General features: G+C 32.6%; 1 protein-coding gene across 2 annotated transcripts; it reads right to left on the reverse strand.

Moving 5' to 3' along the window:
- Nucleotides 1-3,276: 3,276 nt before the first annotated feature.
- Nucleotides 3,277-8,201, reverse strand: LOC141697718 (uncharacterized). Of its 2 annotated transcripts, none has more exons than XM_074502221.1 (6): nt 7,723-8,201; nt 6,192-6,341; nt 4,628-4,886; nt 4,320-4,538; nt 4,058-4,200; nt 3,277-3,810 (listed from the first exon to the last, which is right to left on the reverse strand). In XM_074502221.1, exons 1-6 carry the CDS (start codon nt 8,023-8,025, stop codon nt 3,511-3,513), a joined length of 1,374 nt encoding a protein of 457 aa, XP_074358322.1. In that variant the 5' UTR covers nt 8,026-8,201; the 3' UTR covers nt 3,277-3,510. The 2 variants fall into 2 exon arrangements, with proteins under 2 accessions (XP_074358322.1, XP_074358324.1); XM_074502223.1 differs by having other exon boundaries at nt 6,192-6,355; nt 7,723-7,858.
- Between the last annotated feature and the right edge of the window lie 9,034 nt (nt 8,202-17,235).

Raw genomic sequence — 17,235 nt, forward strand, 5'->3', positions numbered from 1 at the left:
CATGTGGACCAGATACGTGGTCAATTGTAGGCCAAAGTGTGCCTTGAATCCAGTATAGAGAACACGGCTGTGTGCCATGTTCGGGGTTAGTGTGTGACTGATCAGCAGCCTAACCTTGATTTTAGTTAAAATGAGATAAGTCCAGTTTTATAATTCTTTCGAATGATTGAATTTTCCTAGTTTTCAATTGATTCAAAGATTGATGAATCTTTTGCTTAATATCCCATGCTTATGAAATCTTGATAAACTATTATTGTTGTTATATTGGTACTTACCGAGCATTGTTGCTCATCCTTACTTTTCTTATAACCATTTCAGTAAGGCTTAAAGATGTGTTGCTTGAGTTCGAAAGCTAAGGCTAGGCAAAGAAGTGAGAATGGTTAAGTTATCCAAAGGTCAAAGTTGGTATCCAGGAAAATGGGAGGAAGAAGGTTCGAGTTAGGATTGTTCACTGAGATTCAGTTATAAATTAGGTTTGTAAATAAAGTAATCGTGATTCTTCTCATCGAAGATGACTTGAAGTTGTAAAAGATTTTGTTGATTAATAATGGTGGTTGATTCTAATTTCAATACTGTAACCTGTATGCGATCCTGTTTTTAAGGGGTTAAACTATTTTCTTTTGAATTCTTTTCAAATGTTCAGGTTTTTAAATACTTTGATTTTTATTATGTTTACAAAAATACAAGCTTTCAAAAATGTTTTAAAAAGGTTTTGCGTTAGTGACGTCAAATCCAAATCACCGGAATTGAGGGACGTCACGGTAACTAATTTGAACTGCGAGATATATTTGTTTGTTATCATAAGTACATATACATTCTGCTAATTTACATAATCCCTCTGTAGTCAGCAAGGGAACCTACAACTTTGCTCAATTTGTTATGTAGCTTAGACTGTTGTGTTAATTTGATACTTATTTTTTTAGGGACTATAGGCTTTCCACTTCATGGAGACTTTTTTTATAAGTGAGAGTGATCTCATCTTTGTTTTTTATAGTGACCTCCATGATCCTGCAACTGTTTATTGCATTAAGATGTCATAAGGATGTTCTGTATTGGCATCTATTTTGTGACTTAGTTGTCATGAAATTTTTTTATGCATTTTATTCACGTCTGACTGCCTTTACTTACGCTCACTATTTGTTCGGTGAAGAAGCATGATACATATTTTGTTTTTATTTTTTCCCACCAATTGGTGGCAGGTCGTTCGACGACGGGAGGTTAATTTGAGATGTCATGTCATATATGGGATGCCAGGTCGTAGCTTTTAGTCTATTAAAATTTTCTTTTTTAATATTATAAGCTCTTACGAAGGAAAAAAATATATTAACGACAAAAATTGTTACTCCCACCTTGCGAAGCAGGGAAAAAAATCCTAATATATATCTATATATATAAACATTTATATACAAATAATCTATATATGTACAAAACATTTGGATTGGATAGAATTATAAAGAGTCAGTATGTTTCAGTTTATCTCGAATTTGAAAAGAGAATTTGGCCCATTTTTCAAACCTGGCAGAAAATACATCGTCACAATCCAAGATTGTTAAAGTTAAATTACGAATTCAGGCAATCAATTGAGATCTTTGTAGGATTATGTCAACTCATGAAATGTATCAAAATTACTAACTTAATTGCAAGAAGTACATTACTGTTTTTGAGACTTGGCCCGATTTTTAAAAATATTTGAAATTTGACATGAGTTGTCACAAAGATCCGTTAAAAGGTACGATGATATACTAAATCAATTTATCTTTCATATTTTACCTTTAAAGAAAGAATTAGGCTTATAACATTTTTCACTAATGGTGAATTTGTAAAGAGATGATCCAAAATAACTACTTTATTTGATTCTTTTTAGAAAAAAATAAACTACAATTATAAAAAATAAGATTTTTAAATAAATTTATGTTATTTAGAAAATGGTAAAACATTTCATGAATCTTCATATTAATATATATAGATTATTTCTTGAATAATTTATTAAAAATACAATAATATTCAAATTTTTTAGAATGAAATCTTAAATTTTGCAAAATTATATATATATATATATAACTTAGAAAAATTAAAGAAATCAATCCTTTAAAGCAAAGTTTATTTAAGTTGTGCAATATTAATTTTACCAAAATAATATTTAATGCTAGAAAACTTCTTAAAAATAATTTGAATTACTTTAATATTCAAGTTTTTCATGAATATGAGGTAAAATTATACTATATTGTACCATTTAATTTAATAAATTATTCTATTTAAAGAAAAAATTATATTGGTCGATAATTGGAAAGACCTAACAAGTTCAACTAATATTTATTAAATTTTATCGAACTGAAAATATTTAATTTTAGGAAAATAATATACAATGTTATGAAATTATTATAAAAAGAAAGATTATAATCATAAAGTAAACTTGAAAACAATTTGAATGAAGATGTAGTACTCTTTTTTTTCAAATTCTTAAAAAAATCTCGTAAATATCAATAATTAATATTTACAATATATAAATTATCTTTATGTCCCGACCATGATTAGCGCTCAACTGAGTAAAATTGAGCATGGATGGTCTGTCAATGCTACAACAACTACAATATATAAATAATGGCAATTTATTTTTTAGATAATTACAATTTTTGAATACTTATAAATATATGTTATTTTGATAATCAATCGGCTCATTAGATATTAATAATGATTAAATATACATAAATAAGATATTTATTATATAAATAAATGAGACCAATATCATTTAATCGAAAATTTAACAAATAATAATTTACATATGATTTTGTATGATTTTATCTTTACTAATTGTATAATTCAATGTTACTATTTCAGATTTATAAATTTACTAAAATATTACAACAAAAGTGTTTTATAAAGTGAAAATGAGAATGATCAATCAAATATGTGATTTTTTTTCAATATTTTAAAAACTACGATGAGTCAATGTTAATTGATGAATTTTGAAATTGACATTTTGCTAACATCTTACAAAATGAGGACTTTATTCCATACATTAAAAGCTTGGGTTAAGTTTAGCTACCAAGATTGTGAACCTCAAAAACTAACATTTTTAATTAAAAATTACTTATATTAAAAATAATATAAATTTTACTTTATTGAATATTATGATTATAAATCTTTACAACTTTATTTATGCATTTTTAATAATTTTAGATTGAATAAGGTAATTAGAAATTAGTAATATCTTATATAAAAATCATATAACTTGTATATGATATATGTGAAAAAGTGTAGAAAATGACCGGTTAATACTTCAAAACAAAACAGGATAAAATAACTTAAAGGATTAGAATTCACAAGATTGTTAATGATGAGATTATTTCCCCAAAGCAAACATGGCCTTAGTTTTCTTCCTTGTATATGTATTCACATATAATAAAAAAGCTAGTAACTTATCCTTGTTTAACAAAGGTCCTTTTCTGCTTAATAACTCTCTATCAGTTTCAACCTTGACTAAGACTAATTTGTGTTACTTCTATTTAATTATCGCTTTCGACCAGAAACGGTTTTTTTCACTGCTCCAACCGAGACTAAAAAATCGTCTAGAGATGACAACGTTTTCATGTCATCGGGAGGAAAGAAACTAGCAGCCTTTCCCATTAGTGATGCAAAGAGAAGAGACAGTGAAGGCCGAGTTACATAACGATCATCCAAAAGGTCATCAAGAAATGCAAAGGCCGCTACAAAGTCTGATCTGCTAGCATTTATTGGAGCACAAAAATGAGCAGGAATTATTCTTTTGAACGCCCAGTCTCTTGCGATTCCGTCTATCCAGTCTTTCACCTGAAAGGTTCAAGAAAGTTCTTAAATATAAATAGTAAGTATTTACTTTTTCATAGCCACCATTTACCATAAGTACTTTAGCATGATTACATTTTACATCAGTGTGAAATTGCCATGATAGTATAAATAGTAGTCCTTCAAACATGAATAGGGAACCAACTGAGGCAGGCAGGCAGGCAGCAAGCAAGCAGTACACCATATACTAATTTAATCTAATGAAATTTTGAACTGGATTATATGTACTTACCTTTTCAGGAACTTTGCTGAAAACTAATGTTTTAACAATTGGTGAAACAATCAGCTTCTGCGACATTTGAGCAAAGCTGGCATTGGGCTCAAGAAGATTTGATGGCCCTAGGAAAAGTATTTGGAGAACCATTCTCTCCCACCCTGCCCCAAGAAAAGGTTCCATATCAGATCACATGTATGTATACTTATAGATTTAGAGTGGTGGTTTCAAGGTAATAAATTTGATTGTGATTTGAACTTCTAAGAAGCACATGACTGACCTTTTTGCCGGTTCATTTTGTTGTCGATGACTGGTTCATCAGACACTTCCTTCCCTTTGCTTAGAATTCTTACTGCCAAACCATTCTTTGCTGACGATAAGAGTGATTCATTACTAATACAACTTGGTGGTTGCCTTGGAACAAAAATTACAGCATCTGTCACTAAAAGTGTCCTGGAGGGCTTATGATAAAATGCAACCTCCACATATGGCCCGATTCCTGAAATAGTACAGAATAGGAACCTTTAGACCAAAAAAAAAGACATAAAAAGTGGTCTGAAAGGTCAAGCTAGAAGAGATCTTGATTACCAACTTCGGGAGAACTCAGAACTTTTTGCTCAATTTCATTAGCCCATGGAGTTGAAAAATCGTCATCCTTAATTGTTTTGGAACCAAAAATACCGAAAAACTCAAGGGGCAAATTTAAAGGCCAGCTCCATTGCCGTGGTGCCACCCATACCTGAGCTTGAGGGAACTTTCTGGAAAATGGACCGACAAAGATTTTATGTTCGTAAGCAAATGTAGGCAGGACGATGCATTCTACTGGAGCTCCCAACTCCTTCACTAGCTGTGGAGGTAAATAAATCACTTTAACCATAAAGTACAACATTCTGATGAACTTTGCACAAAAGCAGTGGACCTAATGAACTTCGCCCAAAAGCAGTAAACTGGAATACACTTCATAAAAAGAAAAAAACCTAGTACATGAGCAAAAGATAGATTGAGGTGTTTTAAACAGCAAATTATCCTAAAAACCTGTAAATTCCGGATACTTGACAAATATGCTGGCGCAAACATCTTTGTCAAGGCGTCGCCTAGGTGAAAAGACGGTCATAAATGGATAGGCGTGCCGCGTGCAGCCTGGCTCGATTTTGATGTGGTAGGTGAATCAGGGACGCCTAGGCTTACACTAGGTGAATCAGGCGTTCCGTTATAATCTAGATATTAATAATTAACTACTTTTCTAATCCATTATTTGACTTGGTTTATTTTCATTACAATGTATACTTTAGTCGCAACATTCGTACTATTTATGTGAACCATTTTTGTCATAGCAACAGTCTCAAATATCAAAATTTTAAAACAAAAACTAATAAATTCTATTTAATTTATATAAATTAAACTGGTCATACATTACTAAAATCATTATTAAAATTAATAAACAATTTGTTGACATAGTATGTAATTTAATTACTGATTAAAGTAAACAAAAACTGTCTACATAAAATGTACAGTTTATGCCTTTCTCTAGTAGCGCCTTAAAGACACCCACACAGTACCTTGCTGCCTAGGAGTCCAGGCGGTTCGCTACCGCCTTGGGTTTGCCTATGCACCTTGACAAGTATGGCACAAATTACGGATTTATGCACAATTTAGCATGAAAGTATGGCAACAAAATGGTGCACGGATGAGATGTTGGATATCTTTCTAAGGTATTACCACCCCTTCCCCAAAAACCAAAGTATATAAACAGATCTCACCATTCTGAATACTTGTCAAACATGAAAGTCCGAGTCACATGATTCTTTCATGTTATGCTTTTGAATTTTTTTCTTGAATGAGTAAGCGACTTTTGATATAATGTATGAAAAGTACTACTCCCTCCGTCCCATTTAGTATACATTGGGAGACGGGGGGGCTCGGCACGCATTTTAACGCTCCTTTAAAGTATAGTTTCATAAACAAATTTAATTTTTTTTTTTCTAAATAAAAATTTAACTTTCAAAGTTTAATACAAAAAAAGAAAATTGTAAAATAAATTATGGAAGTATGCTTTATATTCACCTTAAAATGTGTGCCGAGCATTGAAAAAAACTCTTTAGAATTGAATGGGACGGAGGGAGTACGTAACATGTTAAAATTATAGGTATACCTCAATGCACTCCTTGGTTGGAGCAATTGGCGCATGGATCCACAATCCTCCAGATTTAAGTTTGATGACAGTCATGCGAATGTTTGTTGATACACTGCTGAATCCCAGCGCCTGCTCTTGTTCGAAGAGCCATATGACATTTTTTACAGCCTGAGATTGAAGTGCTATTAAGAAAAATAAATCAAATCAAAGCATTAATTTTGACAATACTCACTAGTTATATTCTTGAGATTGATGTCAGGTTTAAGGCCTGCATTAAAGGAAGACATTTGGTTGTGTACACATAATTTGAACAAAATTGCTTTATGTGCAAAAATTTTCATCTGTCTAACATTTTTCCTTTCTGTAAATTTACATTACTATACTTTTAAAAACCCCGGATTATGGTGAGAAAAAATATTACATTATTGTTGGTCCCTGAATGTCAAAAGTGTGTATGTCTAAGTGTAAGATGTGTAAAGAGGACAGGTAATTTATTCATTGCATCTTAATGCTTTAAGTAAGCACAAGGTTAAAATGGAAATACCTTAAGAGCAAGTCCAGTGGTGGTGTTAAAAGTGGTGCTTTTTCTATAATATAGCATCCAAGAAAAAATACCCTACTCCATTTGGGTGGTAAACATGGATGCAAAATATCAAAAATACCATACTTGGTGCTGAATATGGAACCAAATATAATTGTTGCTACAGTTGCCACATAAAGATGCAAGTGGGTAATTAAAGACAAATAAATTGTTAAAGTAACAGTGACAAACATGATTATGCCTGTAAAGATTAGGTAATTCAAACATTGTTTTATTTGAGAATACTTGGTGCCATTTTAAAAACTATACATTGGTGTTGAAGAGTATAAGATCATGTTGGGGTCTTCCTCTACCACCTTAAAGTTTTAGACGGACTGATTACTTAACAGGTTTTAGACGGACGGGTTACTTCACATGATATCAGAGCTCGGTTTAAAGCTCGGTTTAGGTAGGGTTTTAGATTGACTGGTTACTTAACAATTGGAGCACAAGAGCCCTGAATGTTGATATAATGGTGCCATATGTAGTGCAGCTGGGTAGTGCCCTTGTTTTGACATTTTACCTACTTTCTGTTCTCCAATGGGACCTCTGACTATGCCTGCGTGTTGTGCGGATCCATAGAAGCAAATGAACGGAAGCTTACAGGTGAAGGCATTTGTGCATGATTATTGATAATTTGTAATTAACTATAATTCCAAGAAAAAAATAGCAAAAAACTGGAAGCATTCCAATAGAGCATTCCTAAATATAGGCAGTTGAGCACCATATATTTTGTAACGCTAATCAACTTTGGAAAATCACTTAAAATAATTACAACCGTAACTTCCCTGTTCTAAATAAAAACTACTTGTAGTTGTCTGACAAAAAAGTATTCATACAATCCAGTAATATGATCCAGTTAAGACCTCGTTGGAGCTAGTTAGACCTCGGGTTGTGTCTGTAAACGTAATGACTAATGAAGGGGCGGAAGTAAAAAAGAATACAGTAAAGAGAGGGAAGTAAAGTTACCTCAGTTCTGATAGTTCGCCTGTTGAGAAAAGGACCAAGAGGGAAGGGAAATCCGGTGATATTGATATAAAATCTTCCACTGCCTTGAGTGAGTTTAGTACTTGTGTTGTTGTCTGAAGAAGAAGCAACCACCAATCTGCTTGACTTTTTGCTTGGTTTTAATAACGGACTAATACTACTACAAAATTTCTTCAAACTGCAACCTCCAAGAAAAGTACTGTTGTTGTTGTTGACTTGTTTAAGTGTGTGTTTCACAACACAACAGTTTGAAGCTATAGCTGCCGCTGCTGCTGCACTCACCATTCTTTGATTTACAAAACTTTGGATTGGTTTCTGGTATGGGGGGTTTCTTCAAGATGAGGAAGCTACTTTGGTGCCACGTGGATCACCCAACCACTCTTTGGGATTTATTGTGGATCATGATATTTCTCTTGTACAAATTATTGAATATTCAACACAAAGCACCTCCTAGTTTTCTTTTCTTCCCCCTAAAATTCGTCTCTGTTGTGTATATGTCTTTTTTATATGTACTTGAAATATTTATTCATCCAATTATTATTTCAAATAAACTTCTATCACTTAAGATTTTATATCGTTATAAATACATCATATTCATATTTCTCGTCTTTATTATTAACATTCGTATGGCTTTTATTCATAAAATCAATAGTCATGTAACATTCGTAGAAAATTCACGTAAATTCTGAACTTTTCAAAAAGATCTTTTCGTTTTCTACAACTTTCGTAGTTCGTGTTTTCAAGTAAACGTCGTTTAGAGGGCCAAAAAGGCTATATTTAGATCTGATCAAAATTGTAATTGTGGAAAAGTTTGAGATTTTAGATGTTGCGTGTTTAGTTGGTTGCGGATTGAATATGTGCTTTAATGTATATTATTTATTTCTGTGATCGAGGTAATTGACTATCCATTCCTCCATAATATTGTGTAGTGTTTGATTACATGTTCTTATTATTTATAAGTAACTATTTGATACTCTATATTATTGTGTAGCGTATGGTGTGTTGTGTGTGTTGTGCAAGACATGTCTGAAGATAACATGACTAAGTCATTTTGACAACTTTAAGAATTAGTTGTATGATAATCTTATTGTATTTTATATTTGTATTTCTTGAGTCTGTAAAAGTGTTAAGGAGATCAGACTGAAAGATTTTTCTATGAACAACCATCAAGCTAAGGAATAAATTGTGGAAGAAAATCAATCATGACTATGCCTCAGAGAGAAGTGTAGAAGTTTGGAATTGAATAATGTTATTTTTAGAAAATATTCTAAGTCATATATCAACAAATCACAGATCAAGATGTATAGAGATATCTATCGAGAAGTCAAAATTGACTTGTAGAGAAGTCATTCTACTTGTAGAGATGTCACTCTGCTTGTAGAGATGTCCAATGAGATATCGACAAGTCAAAATTGCCTGTAGAGAAGTGGAGATATCGACATGTCAAAACTACATGTAGAGTGGAGATATCGACAAGTCAAAACTGCATGTAAAGAAGTGGTGATATCGAAAAGTCAAAACTGCATGTAGAGAAGTGGAGATATCGATAAGTCAAAAGTGCATGTGGAGAAGTGGACATATCGACAAGTCATAATACTTATAGAGAAATAGAGATATCAATAAGCCATTATACATATCCATATGTGACTAGTCAGTACAGTAAAATAGATCTCGATAGCAGTTCAAAATTTAGAATACAAACAACTTGAAGATCTAATATTATCAGTCAACAAACAATTCTATCATTGAATTGAAAAGTCTATAAATACAGTTTGAAGAATGCAAGATCAATGACCAAGATGAACTGGACAAAGAAGGGTCACAGGCTTGTTAGATTGTATGAAGATTTGTTGTACTAAAAGTGGAAATAGACAAATAGACTTTAGAATATGTGTTAGTCCATTTTAGTGTAATCTTTGTAAGTTGTGCATGTTGCTCTATAAAATATGTCATGAGTCCTTTATTTAGTTGTAACAAAATAGATCTAGAAACCTTGTATTCTCTCAAGAGAAGTAGCTGAGTTCTCATCATTCAAGAACACAGATTTGTAGCACAACATATTTGATTTAAATATAAATCAAGTGAGTTTTGATAAATTACTTGTGTCTCTTACATTCAGTTATTTATCACTACAAATTAATATCTAGCTGTTGAGTTCCAAAGCCTAAACACATTGATTTTCAAGAAGTAAAATCAAGAAGATCAAGAAAACACATTCACCCCCCCCCACTCTCTCTATGTTGCACTTCATACTTAACAAGTTTTATCAGAGCAAAATCTGAAAGTAACCAGATCAGATCTTGGAAGTATGAGTGCACAGAAACTTAGCGGTATCAAGATTCTTGTCTTTGACAAAGTGAATTACACCCTATGGAAGAAGAAGAGGATGTTGTTTATCAGGATGGCTAATCCACTATATCTTGAAATTCTCAAGCATGGACCCTTCATTCCTATAGTGAGGGTACCTGAAGCAACTGATGGTGATATGGTTATGTCTGGTCACTTTGCTCCTAAGGATCCATCTACATATACTGAACCAGAAAAGGAGAAACTTTTAGTTGAAAACAGCTTGTAATTCAATCTTATTGAATCTCTTGATAATTTTATGTACAGCAACATTATCAACTGTGAGTCAGCCAAGTAGATATGGGAAAAGATAGAGATTCTGTGTGAAGATACTGAAGAAGTGAGGTCAAACCAAAGAAGGATTCTAATATCAGAATATGAGGGTTTCATGGCTTAACCTAATAAGGAATTACTGAGGTTTTTTAAAGGTTCAACAAATTGATAAATGATCTACAGCTGCATGACAAGTAATATGAAGATGAGGAGGTCAACTTAAAATTCTTTCTCACTCTTCCTAACTATATAGAACAAAAGATCTTTGCACTAAGAGAAAGGTGAGATCTAGGGAGAATAACTTTGGAGGTTTTATATGGCATTCCTAAAACCTATGAGCTGGAGATGATTTAGAGAAAATCATTAAAGCTAAGTCAATGACATGTTGTAGATGTATCAAGTATCTTGATAGCTAATGACAAGAAAATACCTGAAGATGAAACTGAACCCAGACTCAGGTTATGCAGCCCATAGAGAAGAAGAATAAGGAACCTTAAAAACAAGTCATTTTGGAGTTGGAAGAGTATGAGTATTATACTTTTGATGAGTTAGATGAAATGGACCAGTCTATAACTTACCTGGCAAGAAATTTTTAAAATATAAGAGTCAAGCAGCCTAGGTACTTCAAGGGTAAAGGTCAAACATCCTATAATAATAACTGGAAAGGAAAGACTCGGACTAATATAACTGTCAAAGGTGGCTATAAATCAGGATCTGTGGACAGATCAAAGATTGGATACTACAACTGTGATGAACTTGATCACTTTGCAACAGAATGCAGAAAATAAAAGAAGGTGAAGAAAGATAAGACATATTTGGAGCTTAAAGCTAAGTATGAAGCACTTCTGAAGAAACAACAAGAAAAAGTTTATATTGCTGAAGGAAAGAGTTGGGATGACATAGATGATGATGATGATGGTGAAGAATATGGAAATTATACTCTCATGGACTTAAGGGAAGGAGAGTCATCTGCATCAAAATCTGAGGTACATATCCTAACCACCATTGATTTGAATGCTTCACAATATAGGGAAACTATTAAAAAGATGAGTGTAGAAGTGTTTCACATTCACACAAGCATGGTGGTTGCTACTGAAGAAATGAGTAGGCTGTCAAAAGTGAATGAAAAACTTGAAATTGAGAAACAGGAACTAGACCTGCAGCTTGTAAGTATAGAAGCACTTAGACAAGAAAATGAATATCTTAAAAACAAGTTGAAATGTGCAGAGGAAGTATAAGCTATATTGAGAGATAAAATTGAGAAAAATGATCTTAAGCTTAAGTCATTTAAAAATGCATCTAAATTGGTTGGTCAATACCATGAAAAGAACAAGCCACGTGCTAACATAGCTATTGGATTGGACTATGAGGCTGGTTCATCTCAAAAGAAAAGCTAAATTGACAAGGAAAAGGAAATGGTGAACAAAAAAGTCCCTGTTGTGCTTCAAAAGGTTAATGCCCCCTTGTTCAAATTTTGTGAGGTGAACTTCAGTGAAGAGGAACTTATCATCAAGTAGGAAATTATAGATAAAGATGAAGAAATGAAAAATGCCAAATCAACTCTCAACACTGAAAGTGAGAAAAAGCGTGAAGCTAGTCCAGTCATCAAAACACTAGTAACTGAAATAAAAAATGAAAGCACATGAAAGAAAAAGAAGAACATAAATTAAATGATATGTGTCAACAAAAGCAACAACTATGCCTATGTTGTAGATGCTCCCAGAAAGCAGTGTAAAAAATGTGGCTCAATAAATCACCTAACTCATCTTTGTAAAAATATTGTTAGTGAGCCAAAGTATAGAGCCTGCAAGTACAGTGAAGCTCAAGTTGATGACCCCTACTCTTTCTGTGACAAGTTTGATTCCATTTCATGCAACATGAAAGTTATGACTAGCTGTCATAAGTTGAAAAAAGATCTAAAAGAAGTTAACTTTAGATATGTGATCAAAGAAGAGAATATTAATCAAACTAAGAAATCTATTTCTTTTAATTGTTCAAGTTCTGCTTTAGCTAACTCTGTCAAGAAGAAGAATGTTCCCAACACTGCTTGGGTAACTAAACACACTTAAACCTCATTATGTACAAGTAGACCTGGCAACGTTTCGTGTCGTGTACAAACGTTCCGCGTACTTTCTTGTTTTTGTTTACCAAACCTTAAACCCGAACCCGACCCTGATTTGGATTCGTGTACCAGTTTGGTGACACTAACCCAGAACTAATATATTCGTGTTTACCCGCTTTAGTACACTAAAATACACGAATTATATACGAAAAAATTAAATGTTAAAAAATACAATAGATAATTAAATGGTCTTGAATAGTGAACGACAAAGTTCTGAATAAAAAAGCATGAAACAAGTGAAAATGTTCTTATGTACAAGAAATTATAAATTGTTCAACATTCAAAAGAGATTAAAAACATAAAGTCAACGACTTGATCTTGCTTGTTTCTTTTTGTATCCACGACCACGAATCTAAAAATAAATAATATAGATTTAGTTTACCATTAAAATGTCTTTAAAATAAATTAATAAATTTAGTTTACCGATAACAAATGTCTTAAAAATCATGAATGCACAAGTCTAAAAGTCAAATAGTGAAGTGCTCGCATAGTCAAGAAATAATAAAATTTAATTTAGTATTTATAATTATATATATGTTATTTAAAATAAGTAAATTCACATTTGATATGTAGTATATATGTATATTATATATTTTTAAAAACTTAACTATTTATTTATTCTGTGTACTTTCGTTCCGTGTCATGTATATAGATCGGAAACCCAAACCTGACACTAATTATATTCGTGTTGGTGTAGTTTCGTGCTCGTGTACCAAATTTATGAACCCAAACACTAATTATTCCTGTCATTTCGTACCGTGTTTACGTGTCGTATACCATTATTACTAGGTCTCAAGAAGAATAAAGTCATGTGGATCATTGTCAGTGGATGCTTCAGGCACATGACATGTGATAAAGCCCTGCTATCATAATTTATAGCTGGCCCTTTGGTGACCTTTAGAGACAACAACAAAGGATTCACAATGGGATATGACAGTTTAATTATTGGAAATGTTGTCATTCAGGATGTAGCACTGGTTACAGGTCTTGAAGTAAATCTTCTATGTGCCAGACAATTACAAACAAGGGTTTCAAGGTTTTTTTTGATAAAGAAGATTGCTCAATCACAAGCAAGAAGACTAGTGAAGTTGTTCTAAAAATAGTAAGAAAGGGAAGCCAATTTGTTGCAGACATGAATTCAGTAAACAAGGACAAAATATGTTGCTTCTATACCAAGGCATCAAGTGAACAAAGCAAACTCTGGCATAAGAAGCTCTCTCACTTAAACTACAAAGCAATCAATAATCTTGTGAAAAGAGAATTGGTGAGAGATATGTCAGCTTTGGAATTTGCACAAAATGTGATTTTTGAAGCTTGTTAGAAAGGAAAAATAAAGAGATCAAGTCATAATAGCAAAGCTGTGAACTCCATTAATGCTCCACTACAACTTATCCATATGGATTTGTTTGGTCCTGTAAATGTAATGTCCATCTCTAAAAAGAAGTATGCACTGCTGATGGTGGATGACTACTCAAGGTACACTTGGGTGGAATTTATGCATTCAAAAGATGAAACTCCATACATTACCATTGAACACATAAAGAGGATTGAAAAGCAGGCCGAAGATCAAAAAAATTTCAAAAGATTAAGAAGTGACAATGGTACTGAATTCAGAAATTCCATACTAAGTAAATTTTGTAAAGAAAAAGGCATTACTCAAGAGTTCTCTGCTCCAAGAACACCTCAACAAAATGGTTTTGCTGAAATGAAGAACTGAACTCTAGTTGAAGCTGCAAGGACAATGATGCAGGATGCCAAGTTGCCAACCGATTTTTGGGAAGAAGCTGGTAACACATCATGCTATACTCAGAACAGATATTTGGTGAACAGAAACATTGGCAAGTCACCCTACTCAATCATGTCAAAAAGGAAGCCTATAGTTAAGCATTCTCATGTGTTTGGAAGCAAGTGCTTTATGTTAAAAGACAAGTCTGAGTATGTTGGCAAATTTGACTCAAAAGTGTTTGAAGCCATTTTGTTGGATATTTTTTGGAAATGAATACTTACAGATTTTATGTGCTAGAATAAAAGAAGATAATAGAGAGCATATATGTGATATTTGATGATGATAAGTATCCAGGCTTGGAATTCCTTGATGAAGATGAAGCTGAAACTTTGAAATTTGATAAATCTCAACCTCAATAGTGATTCTGAAGAAGAAGCTAAAAATAATGCAATCAGTAGAGAAAAAGAGGAAACTAGTGAGCCAGTGAACTCCGCAAATGAGAATTCATCTCAAGAAAAAAGCCCATCTGAATTTGATAGCACAAACTCAGGGGGAGAAATAGATGATGGTTCTGCAAGTTATGCCAACAATGAAGAAAATGAGGACACCTCTAGTCATCAAAATCACCAAACCTGAAAATGGGATAGGAGACACACACGAGACACTATCATTGGTGACTGTAATATTGTGTGAGGACTAGAAGTATCACTGCAAATGAATGTCTACATGCATACTTTCTGTCTCAAATTGAGCCTAAGAAAACTAAAGAAGTTCTACTTGATCCTGACTGGATAACTATTATGCAAGAAGAGCTAAATCAATTTAAAAGAAACAAAGTTTGGGAATTGGTTCCTGCACCAAGAAACAGAAGTATCCTTAAAACAAAGTGGGTGTACAAGAACAAAATGGATGAAAATGGTGTTGTAACAAGAAATAAAGTAAGACTGGTTCCAAAGGCTATTCACAAGAAGAAGAAATTGATTATGATGAAATTTTTGCTCTAGTTACAAGACTTGAAACAATAAGAATTTTTCTTGCATTTGCTATACACTCAAACTTCAAGGTGTATTAAATGGATGTGAAAAGTGCATTCCTTAATGGTGAACTAGAAGAAGAAGTCTATGTGCAACAGCCACCTAGCTTTGAAAATTCAGAATTTCCAGATTTTATTTACAGATTGTTAAAAGCTCTCTATGAACTGAAGCAAGCACCAAGATCATGGTATGACATATTGTCAGAATTTCTAATTAAGAATGGATTCACTAGAGGCACAATTGACAAACTCTATTCTACAAGCAATATGATGATGACATCATCCTAGTTCAAATCTATGTGGATGATATCATCTTTGGTTCTACTAATGAGAAGTTGTGTCAAAGATTCTCAAAACTCATGTAAAATGAATATGAGATGAACATGATGGGAGAACTAAGTTACTTTCTTGGCCTTCAAATTTTCTAAAGAAGTGAATGAATTTTCATCAATCAAACTAAGTATGTCAAAGATCTTCTAAAGTGTAAGTCATATGTCATAGCCTATTTGTATATTCGAGGATTCAACTCAACTCAAATAAGAATGTAATAAGTAAATAGTGGATCGACCGTCAGAGAGATCTCGCAAAGTAATATCTGTCAAAGGATTCAGAAACAAGGTTCATCTACAGACTTGAGGAGGTAATTCACTGGAAGAAGTTCAAGAAGTTGATCATGCCTCAGTGATATAAATCAAGATCGTGGATTTAATCAAGTGACAGAGATCTCGTCAGAGTATCATTAATTACAAGGATTTAATCTGAAGAAAATCAAAGCGTCAAAGTCAAGACATGAAGAAACGTCACGGAAGTTAGTCACTCATGAACCAGACAGTACATCGAGTGTCAACGTTGAAGTGGCGGAATTGATTCATAATTCTCAGTGATTTTCAGAAGATATTCAGAAGAATGGATGCTGCTCAGGGTTAGTATTAATTCTCTATTAATTAATTAAGTCATATAATTTAATTAAGTAAATAAATTATATCTGCAAAGATTAATTTATTGATTAATTAAATTAATTGATTAATTAATTCAGAATTAATTTTAGGAATTTTCAGAAGTTTAATTGGATTAAATTCAATCTTAAATCAGCAAGACAATTGAAAATGAACTAGCATGACAATCTGGATTGTCATACCGATTGTCATACCAGTTCAAAAGATTGTCCTACCGATAGTCATGCTAGTTCAAAAGATTGTCCTACCGATAGTCATGCTGGTTCAAACGATTGTCTTGCTAGCTCAAAAGGATAGTCTCACCGATTGTCATACAAGCTTAAAGGATTGTCATTCCAATTCAATTAATTCGGCTGTTGATAAATAGAAGCAGAAGTCATTCAACTCAAAAACATCTCAATCATACAGAACACATTCAAGAACAAAGAAAAGAAAGCATCCGCCTTGAAACATTTTATTTTCTTCTCTGCTTACATCAAGATCAAAATTCTAGTTTGTTAATGTTAAATCCAAACCACTAGAATTATTTATCTTGTTCTTGTGTAACAATCTAGCGGATCAAAATCCCTAGAACTTAATCTCAAATCGCGTTTAGCATTTGATTCTAATTATTGCAAAAATAAAAAAAGTTCATGTCGAATTTATTCTAGATTTGTGATAATTGATTTGAGATTAATACCTTGTAATCGATACAGTTGTTGTAACACCTTTCAAGTTTAATAATATTTTTATTTAACTTGAATTTTGTTTCACATTTTTTATTCCGCATTTATTCGATTATTTGGTAACATTTGTATTCAACCCCCCCCCCCTTCTACAAACACATTGGGACCTAACAATTGGTATCAGAGCCTTCTGATTAACGAACAAATCAAGATCCTAGACTTTTGTGATTTTTCAACTCCTTGAATTTTTATTTATTCAAAAATTCATAATGACTTCACATAAAGTTGGAACCGTTAATATTCCACAATTTGATAAAGAGAATTATATCATGTGGAAGAAGAAGATGCTATTATTTTTACAAGTTGCAAATCCC

This window comes from Apium graveolens, chromosome 11, assembly GCF_009905375.1.
Source record: "Apium graveolens cultivar Ventura chromosome 11, ASM990537v1, whole genome shotgun sequence".
NCBI classification, from domain to species: Eukaryota; Viridiplantae; Streptophyta; class Magnoliopsida; order Apiales; family Apiaceae; genus Apium; species Apium graveolens.

Coding starts and splice junctions, on each gene's coding strand:
- LOC141697718 (XM_074502221.1), bottom strand. CDS start 8,025: ATGGTGAGTGCAGCAGCAGCGGCAGCTATAGCTTCAAACTGTTGTGTT. Junction 6,342..7,722: donor GGCGAACTATCAGAACTGAG/GTAACTTTACTT, acceptor CTTCAATCTCAG/GCTGTAAAAAATGTCATATG. Junction 3,811..4,057: donor TCAGCAAAGTTCCTGAAAAG/GTAAGTACATAT, acceptor TGAACCTTTCAG/GTGAAAGACTGGATAGACGG.